The 10,372-nt window shown below is 35.5% G+C and overlaps 1 protein-coding gene and 1 non-coding gene across 2 annotated transcripts in view; one reads left to right on the forward strand and one right to left on the reverse strand.

Annotated features, from left to right (window-relative positions):
* Positions 1–407: 407 nt before the first annotated feature.
* On the forward strand, positions 408–526 carry LOC111736545. Its single transcript, XR_002779208.1, has one exon. It is a non-coding gene; the product is annotated as a 5S ribosomal RNA (ribosomal RNA).
* Positions 527–1,499: 973 nt separating this feature from the next.
* Positions 1,500–10,372, reverse strand: part of PHLDB2 (pleckstrin homology like domain family B member 2) — a 111,848-nt gene continuing 102,975 nt past the window's right edge. Inside the window, exons 15-18 of the mRNA XM_011355526.2 lie at positions 9,555–9,701; positions 7,527–7,746; positions 3,922–4,007; positions 1,500–3,328 (exon numbers count right to left, since the gene is read on the reverse strand). Of these exons, the coding sequence (XP_011353828.1) occupies positions 3,188–3,328; positions 3,922–4,007; positions 7,527–7,746; positions 9,555–9,701 (594 nt within the window). The 3' untranslated portion in view covers positions 1,500–3,187. The remainder of the gene's footprint in view (positions 3,329–3,921; positions 4,008–7,526; positions 7,747–9,554; positions 9,702–10,372) is intronic.

A 10,372-nucleotide genomic window follows, 5' to 3' on the forward strand; every position in this document is an offset into this window, starting at 1 on the left:
GCCTTCATTAACAGGAGTGAAAACAATGCTAGTTCACAAAGGTGCATGTTATCTACTACAGCACCATTTTTAGAGGCAAACAGAAGAGAAAAATGGAATTGTCAATAACAGAAAAATGGTTGAATAAATTGTGGTACAAGGCATTCTGGATTCCAGTTCCGATACTCTTCAGAGTAATTCCTGAGGGTCTCGAGCACCAACAAATTAGGCCTTATCTAGTTTTTTTCTACTTAAAAGTTACTGTGGTTGGTATACTACTTTGAGTAAAGCCACTTTACTATCTTGGTCATAAATACTGGAGCAATGATTGGTGCTAGAGTTAAAGGCAAAAGTTAGATACAGTGAATCCAGCCTATAGTTGGAGTCTTGAGAATCTGTCCTATTGGAACATACTGGAAAGTTGAATAGTCTATGGCCATGCCACCCTGAATAAGCCTGATCCTGTCTGATCTCAGAAGCTAAGCGGGGTTGGGCCTGGTTAGTACTTGGATGGGAGACCACCCAGGAAGACCAGGTGCTGTAGTCGTTAAAAAAAAAAAAAAAAGTTGGATAAATAAAAACTGAATAGGTTTCTTTCTTGAGAGGTGTAAGGCCAGAAACACAGAGTAAGGACAGCTGCCTGATTTCAGGACACACTCCAAAGTTTGCTGAGCTGTTTTGCCAGTTCTCCACTAGCTTTGTTGAAGACTCCAAAGGGACTAAATTGGTATGGTTACATCCAGTGTGCATCACTTCACTATGCCTGAAAGCTTAACAATAAATACTTCTCTCCACATATTTTGGATAATTGCAAATAGTCTTAATCATTCCTATCCCTAGTCTCTTCTTTTATTTTTGTGGGTCTTCTTCTATTTCATGTGCATCAAAATGAAGAAATCTGAATTGTCTTCACAGCGAGAAAAACACTGCACGAAGAAAGCAGGGCAACCCATCGATCATTTCCTCTCTCCACTCTTTTCAGTTTAACAAGTCAGGAAAAATTGTGGCTAGTGTCAAGTAAAGATACTTCTACTGACAGTGATGAGCTTGAAGTAGACAAATTCATTTCCCTTGACCTAAACGTTGCCTTCATTAACAGGGGTGAAAGGACATATTGTTGAGGGCAGCTTCTCTCTGTAATCTGCTGCCTTAGTTCAGGGAGATAAATGAAGTCCTCACCAAGTTAGCCCTAGAGCTTTACTTCATAACTGCATAATTTGTTCCTTGTTATATAGAAGAATAAGTAAACACAGTCCTTGCAATCCTCAGTACTAATTGCATTTGTGCAAAAAGACAATAAAGTGTCAGATTTTTCAGGAGTCATCTCATTTCGTTAGCAACAGGAACATGACCAGAGATTTCTAATTATTTCACTTCATAAACTACCAATCAAATCTTGGCACGCAACATCCTTTATGTAAATTCTACAATTGATTTTGGCTGATTCATCTACCCCACCCACTCCCATCATGTTACCAAATAGGTAACTTCCTAATGAGAGATGAGTTTATTTTCAGATGTGAAATCTGGTCAACATTTTAATCCAAACTCAATATATTTTAACACACATGTTTAAAAGGTTTACTACATCATGCAAGATACAAAGTTGATTAGAATATCTTTACAATCCTATGAAGAAAGTAAAGTACAATACAGGAAAGTTATATTTTTACATTAATCAAGAAAATTTTAGCAATTGCAATTCACTCTTTTAGATCATTACAGAGTTTAGGGACAATCTCTGAAAAAACAGATTATAAAAATGTCTTCTGCAATCGTGATTTTGTCCTTCACTGTTCAAGTAAAGTCATGTGTCATCCAGTTGCAAAATCTTATTATTGGCAACATGTATACATGTACACAAAGCACACTGCAAATATAAAAAAAAAAATTGTACCCAGTCAGGCCTGACAAACATTTTATAGACAATTCTAATCTAATCATTTCACCTTGTACTAGTCATTATTTTCTACTTCTATTCATTTGCCAAGTTTTAGGAAAGAGTACATTCATACTTACAAACACACGCAACTTGACAAACCAGGATAAATGGCATTTGAAAAACTGTTATGAAAGAAACTTGCCTGAAGTCATTTCATTCCACAAAAATTAATTTAACTCTAAAAAACAAAGGCTAATTGTAAAGAAATACATAATAAAATAGTACATGAAAAAGAACATTGTTAAACTTCATTTTCCTTTTTATAAAACTACACCACTTCTGTAAATAAGTGTTTTAATTAGTCTATTCCTTGGTGAAAACAGCTCTGATTTCATAGCTATGTCATGTGAGGCTGCAATTAGCAACTGTGTTCCATAACAAATAAAAATCAGACAACATAAAGCAAATCAGCTACTGGTTACTTTTATTCTCAGCACTGGGAAGGGAGAAATTTTTAACAAAAGAAGCTCCTAACACTAAATATTCTCTTTATTTTAATTGCCCAATGTGAGAGAATGTCTAAGGCTGCTTCTTTCTAAAACACACAGCTTTCTTTTCTTTTCTTTTCTTTTCTTTTTTTTTTACAAAAAGTGGTTTGCTCTATGTGTACAGTAGCTTATGCTGGTGATGACGCTACAAAGTCAACTTCCTGGGCACTTGACGACATCAAAGTATCATTTCAAAATGTGGAGTAACACTAAATGCTGTTCATCACTCGAAGCTACTACTATTAAACAGAAATCATGTCAAGTCTTTGGTTTTGGTGCAGTACTTAAAAATTAGGGCAAAACTCCTAAAAGATATTTCCCTGCAAGCCCTTATTTGCTTATATTTTAAAATAACCTTTAGCAAAATGCTCCTTATTAAAAAAAAGCCAGTTGGTTACCAATAATGTCAATGATTTGGATGCTAAAATAATTTCATATTTCCAAGTATGTACATTTTGTAAACTGTTTATTTTGCCACCAAAATCAACAATTGATAAAAATAGTTCATAAGAAATGTTCCTATAAGTGATGCTATTTACCAAAATAGTGTTTACTTTCTCATAGGCACTTTAAATATTTTGCTATTTATGATCAAGCTTTGAATTAAAAATGCTTCTTTTTCTTTTACAAGTGACTTCCTGTTAATATGAAAGGAGTTCTGAGTACACACAGTTGAAGGGATGGATCTGTTGGGTCTTTCCATGTGGGATTGAATATGGCTTTATTCTTGTAAGAGATTATTGCAGTCTGCCCTAAAGTGGACTATTGCTCCAGTTCACTACAACAAGAAGTGAGTGTAACCTTCTGCCCCAGTAACAATAACATCCATCCAGATCCTCATGGCTTCTGGCGATGGGGCTACCATATAGTAGATTCTGTCATGTGTCTTGACACTAAACGTGAGTAAAGGATTAGGACTCTAAAAATCAAAACAGGAAAAAAATATGAAAGAAACATCTTGACATTTTAACATTAAATAACACAGACATATGTGAGGGCTTCTTCCTCTTTAAAAGTTTCAATTTATAGAAATCTATATAGGAATTACTTTTGCTCTAGTATAACCTATGCCCCCATCCCAACACTTTTCTCAAGATTGTCTATCTTTGTGGCCTTTCTGCATAAGAATTCTCACAGAGAGTTGTCAAATCCTCTTAGCAGCTACTTAGCTGGTTGTGGGTGCTCAATAAATAATAACTGTTATTCTTAGCCCTACTAAGAGTCTTTCTCATAAGTAGGTAGTAGCTCCTTGTTAGAACCCTAGCAAAGAGTCACTTGGCAGGGACTCCCAAATGAATATGTCCAGAATACTTCCTCACTTCACCATGACTTCTTTTTCACAAAAAGATCAGATATATCTACATGAATCAAATCTATGTTTACTTTTCCAGCACCATTCTGATAACATCTATCCATTATGTCAGAATGACAAATCTAAATATCTTCAAAATAGAAACATTTTCCAACTTAATTATGCATTCAAATTGGAGGAATCTAAAAATTGATGTTTACCTTATTAGCATTTTTGAGGTGATCATAATATACTTCTTCAATGGCTTGAAAGTATATTACTCCTTTTAATTTAGTTTCATGCTTGTCTGCAATGATAGATGAGTATTAAAAGATATACTTTATCACCACTAATGAACAGTAAAAATTATAATTATTGTAATTGTCATTAAAATATTTATCTAGTATTAAAATTATCTATGGTTGACTGAGATAATCTAGGTTAGTGTATTAGCCTGGTTCTATATTAAAAAAAGAATAAAAAAAGATGAAATTATCAGCCCAAACCTAAGGGGCTAAATGACTTTGCCCAAGGCATTCCAGCAAATTAGCAGTCAAAAGACACTACTGACTGTTGGGTTAATACACATAGTATAAACACAGTAACACTGATACAAATTATTTCTCCCCATTCTCCAAGACATTTGTTGGAATGGAAGCATTAATATGCAGAGATGTAATAAAATTTGTAAGAATTGTGTTTTTTTCGCTTGTAATTTAAAATAATATTTTACTTATGATCCTTTTGTATCATATTTTTTGGTCTGGCATGCTTGATTTTCTTTCCTGTTCCCAATAAAGTGTCATGTCAATAATTTAATGTCCTTTCAGTGCAGCATTTTCCAAACTGTTTCTAAGATTTCATCCGATTTGCCACAAAAACCAAGCAACCAAACTGCCAACCAACCAACAGCATCACTCTGTGATCTAATAAGTTCACGAAATATTCTATAATTTAAACTCAGCGAGGATTATATGCATGCGAGCATATTAAAGCATTTCAAAAGCATGGAATGAGATGCAGAGAGAGAGAGACTATCATACACTGTTGGTGGAAGTGCAAATAAGAAAAAGCCTCTTTTGGAAGGCAACTTAATAAAACAAACACAATTAAAAACGTAAAAAATTCTCTTATTCAGCAATTCCACTTCCAAAACTATATTGTATAAGAACCTCTCATTCACATGCACACAGATTTGTGTTTGTTATAGCAGAAGGCTGCAAAAGGTCTGCTTAAACTTTAACAGGGAACTGATTCAATTATAGACCAGCTATACAATGGAATCTACACAGCCACTGAAAAGAGGTGGGCCTGCATGTGCTCACTAGAGAAAAATCTGGAGATATTGTTATGTGAAAAAGGTTACGAACAGACTGAATAATTTGGTCCCAACTCTGTGAAAAAAGAAAGGACAAATATACATTCTGAAACATATAAAAATGAATATAGAAAATCGAAAAGGATATTCCAAGTTTAATAGTGGGAAAAGGTCAGAACTTTTGAGATGAGAAAGAGAAGATTTTATCACTAGACTTTTGTTGTATTTTTATTTTTACTAATGAATGTCACTTTTTTCCAACAACAATAAAAAGCTAGTCTGAAAAACAACAGCCCTCGGAAGTTCAGTAGAAAATAAAGCTGTTTAATTGCATTCAACCCAGTGTATCTCTCAAACATTTGCTGGAACTGATTCTGCAGTATTCATGGAAATACAATAATACTTTGTTTTCTGAAAACAGATACAAAATAAAATCTGGAGATAAAAGTAAATCTTGTCAGTGTTTCAAGCAGGCAGAAAACTGGGGAATGAAACTTGTTTGTAGGGCACTTCATATATAGGACTCTGAAAAATATAGGACTTACAAGGACATTGTGAACTAAGAGAACCAATAATACTACTGTAAGTTGACGAGACAGTGCTATTCATTCTGTTTCAGTAGCATTATCCTACAAATTTACAGACATATTTTCTGTGCCTCAGTTTTATGTAGAGACTCTACGAGTTACTCAGTTAATACATAAGTACAGAGGCCAGGGGCACGGTCGACGTAGAGACCTAAGACACTAGCTTTCAGTGCTCACATTTACAGTTCCTTTACACATACCATGGTCATGTACCTCACTGACAAAGTGAAGGGGTGAGGTGCCTATGGGATCAAGTCCAACCTGAACTGCATTCTACACGACTTCCTGTGGACTGATCTATTCCTGTAGTTGGAAATGTTTTGGGAAAGAGTGGGGGTGGGGGTGGCGGGAGCAGACAAAGCTGATGATGGCTATAAACAGAGCCAAATGGGCAGAGTTTATCAAACTCAGTCTCACCAGTCATATATAAATACGTAGATTTATATATATTTCTATAATATATAAATATTGAAGAGCTGAATTAAATATAAATTTTGTCTGCTTTATGTATCAAGATTCTGAGTAATCTTTCACATACCAAAAAGGTTTTGGTGTTTATAAAAATATTGAAAACCGATCACTAATAAGTTTAAATTTAGAAAAATTCATTTATACGGGGTAGAAGGAAGGGGCACTGAACCACCCACCTGGCTGACAGGTGGTAGAATGAAATAAGGCTTCAAGAAATGAAGAGCAGAGAAGAGTGAAGCTGCTTTTGTCTGAAGTTATTTTAAGATTTTATTTTTGGAAAATTCGGGGTGAGGCAAAATTTTGTTTATGTATTTTGCAGACACTAAATTGGCATTTCTTATTAAATAGGCATCTTCAGTATTAACTGAAAAGACCATTTCTGGATTCTTATAAAATCCAAGGTCAGAAAGACCTAGAGAGGCATAGCAGGGGCCTGTGAGGGTTAAGTCATTCACTTCAGACCACTAGCCACCACAGTAACTGGAATTCCACCCCAAAAGCTCCTAACTGGAAGACATGTACCCCCACTCTTTCCTCACTCCAAATCTGGGGCTCCATAGCCAGTGATTCCTTTCTGCATGTGCTTCTTAGTTTCTCACACGTCCCTTCATAAACACATCCTGACCTCACACTATAGATTAAATGACTGGACTGTTATTTTTTTATTTTTCGCACTGATACACTTTTTAACAATTCCTAACAATGCTCATAAATGCTGATGCAGTCACCCCAAAACAGGGTCTCTTCATAACTTCTGTATAATACAATTCTTTTCAGCAGCTGAAAAGAGAGCAAGGGTATACTTGTGGTGATAATGGACGTGTGGTCAAGAGTAAATAGGCTTCTTGATAAGTATGCCAATATTCCCTGTATCTACAGAAGGTTGGGTAGGGCATGTTTCTCATAATCCATCATTTAGGCATCCAAAAATATTTCACTTAATTAATACTTACTTATTCACTAGTTCACCGATAAGTTTTACTCTCTGGACTTAAAAGACCATCACAGTTTATAGACTAACTACAGTTTATAAACTAACTACGAATGACTGTCGGCTAGCGCTGCCTAACTGGGTGTGATTTAAATAGGGCATGTGACCATGAATAAATAGAAATCTTTTTTCTTTTTTCTGGCATCATAGTTTAAAAGACAATATTTTTGTCAAAAAAAAAAATTCCATTTAATATTTATTTGGGCTTGAGCTTATTTCAGAACTAAAATAGACTAATTCTTTTTAAATAAGATAATTTTTTTATTTCTAAGAGGAAATTCATATCATGTGGACCATATAATCTGATTATAAAATAATACATATTTACAGTTAATATTGTCATTAATTCTATTACTTACCAATCTACCTATTTATACTGAATTTTACTGCCTTTGCTCTTTAACAGAGGGTATATTCCTGATTTGACTGTATCACTTGGATTTTTTTTTTATCACCCACCTGCATAGTAAGAGAATGTGCGCTTGTTCCGATCAAAAACAAACCAACGTTTTTTCCAAGTTTTAATTTTTCCACCCATTTTGATGAGGTATCCTCGGCAGGTCTTCTCTGTGATTGATACGTGATAACAGGTATCAATATTGTGGCCAGCAGTCTCCACGTGGCTCCGCAAATCAAAGTCTTCCTTCCGAACAGGCAGATAGCGTGTCAAAGGTCGAGCCTGGGAAAAGTAAACACATCGCATCTGTAGTGAATTACTTGTTTCATTTTAGGTCACAGATGTTAAGATGTGGAAATAAACTGAAAAGCCTAAGTGCTAAAATACCTGTGTGACTATGAGAACTTAAGATAAACATCATCATTTTGAATCTAAAAAGTTGGTAGTATTTTAAGAAGGATGCTACAATAGGGGGTGGGGTGGGGAGTGGATAAACTCAAGCCAGTAAATTCTATTCCCTGAAATGGGCAGATGAGAAAGTGGAAAAATGTCATTTATCTTAGCTTTCAAAAAAAGGTCCTTAATACTTAAGAACACAATGAAATTGGGTATGACGTTATTTGGACTGCTTCCTATAGAGGAAGTCTCCTCCACCATAAAGGTTCCAGGAGTTCTCCCGGCCACAACTTCAGAACAGTTCTTTTTAAATATCCTCAGACGTGGCATGATTAATGAACAATTTTTTAGTAAGTACAATCCCAACGAGATCCCCCAAACCTATACACATAGGCTTCCATATACTTTCTAATAGAAATGGAAGGCAGAGATTTATGTTTTGCAAAGTGAAGCTAAAATATGGTAAGAAACAGAGTCAAAGCTGTACCCAATGAGCTGTCCAGAACCAAAGAGATGGACATAGATGTCTTTTATTTTACTATGGCTGAAGTAGAAGTTTAATCTAGGAAGCACAGATCACTATGGGTAATATTTCTAAAATGATGTTTTATTTTATACTGTTAAATTACCCCACCCCTTTGCCCTGCAGGAAATGACCTAATCATATACTTGGAGGCAAAACTTATAATTAGGATTAAAAAAGAATTGCGCTTTTTGGTTTGGTTTCAGACACTAAACAAGCATGAATGATCTTCACTGTGAATCGAAATTTGGCAGAGATTTGGCATAATGAAACAAAATGAACAAGTTTTCCTTTGTAGTTTATCTTCAGTATTTTGCCTTTGATTCTGTGATACTTTGACTGTGGACAGATGTCACAGACTTAGTGATACTTCAAAGCCTTAAAGACAGTTTCTTGCTGCTGTGCTATCAAACTGCCAGCAACTACAACAAACAAGAGAAATGGTACTTTTCGCCTTTAAGTCTAGTAAACCTTGGTAAAATTGATTTGAAATTTAAATTACATGGTACTTAACAAAGCTTTATTTTAGTTTCTCAGAAAACATACATTATGTTTTAGCTTTAGCAATAAGAACAGATTCAAACTTTATGATAAGCAAGATGAAATTAAACAAAATGGGTGGTCTTCCTGAGTTTTGCTTGAGTTCAGTAACCTTGTGCACATATGTGTGGACTGGTGTAGCAAAGGGAACATATGTGACAATACAGTAGTTAGGGAAAAAAATCTCAAAACACTAACGCCACCACCAAGAAAAAGCAGGTAAAATTATTCTGTTCCGAGTGTTTGCTTATAAAAGATGGTTTAATAGGACCTCTTCTAGTCCTCAACCAAGGGTTTTAGTTTGGGTGTTGTAGTTGTTTTCAGTAGCAAATCTAGCTGCATTTTTCAAAGCCACTCAAATAAACAAACAAAATCATTCTTTTAAATATACTCTAAACAATGGGTAGAGGAAAAAGTGCCTTTTCCGTCAAAATTTTCCATGTGTGAAGAGAGAAAAGTGTCATTTGGTTAGTAGGTCTCCAATAAGCTTCCTCCGCCACTAATAATGCACATCGTGTCCAGAGCAAATGCGCAGGGGCAGCAGAAGGCATCCTGACACAGCATCACCATCCTCTACAGAGCGCCCACTAGGGGGCAACATGCTCTTATCTATTCAGATCGACCTACCAACCTGTGCCCTTTGTTTCTCCCTTATTTTTACTTCTTTTTCAATTAACTTTTGCCTCTGGCTAGTTTCTTCCTGCAATCGTTTTTCCAGGAGTTCTCGGCGTCGTTTTTCTTCTTCCAGAGCTCGTTTTTTGGCTTCCATTTCCCGTTCCTAAATATCATTAGGCAGAACAAACTTTAAGATATACTGGTTATACTTGAACGATTCCAGTTAATAGCAAAAAAGGAAATTCTCACTAGACAATTTTGGTTTATAACCTAGTCCCTTAACAATATGTAAGTTAGACTTTGAAACACCCGTAATCATTACCTCTCATATAGCTTTCAAAATCATCCATTGTAGAAATGCAACCTCTAAATTTAATTAACACTTGAATTATTAAGTGAAAATCCAGCTTGAGACTGCATTCAGTCATTTCATAATGATGACCACAACTTTCCCATTTTTAATAAAAAGTCTCACAAACTGTCAGTCAACCCTAATCATGAGATTTAGCCTTCCTTTCAATTGCTGCCTTCTGACTGAAGGTCATGCATGGGTCCTTCCAATTCCTGTTGTTTCTCTGTGACTTCCTGTCCAAAGGTTGCAGAGGAAGCACATGGGGAAGTTAGAAGAGGAAAGGAGGTGCCCTTTAGGGCAGGATGCAAAGGCATTTGGGGGGATTCCTAAGGAAGGTCAGACTCTGGCTTGAAATACAGTCACAATAATGTGGGATTTTTAATGTTACAATAGTGTAGTTAATGCAAGTTGGCAAGAAAGAGAGAATGTATAAAGGTATGACATTCTTCCTTGTTCCTTGATAGGCAAATGAAGTGGCCATC

This window comes from Pteropus vampyrus, unplaced genomic scaffold (assembly GCF_000151845.1).
Source record: "Pteropus vampyrus isolate Shadow unplaced genomic scaffold, Pvam_2.0 Scaffold1, whole genome shotgun sequence".
Classification (NCBI taxonomy): domain Eukaryota; kingdom Metazoa; phylum Chordata; class Mammalia; order Chiroptera; family Pteropodidae; genus Pteropus; species Pteropus vampyrus.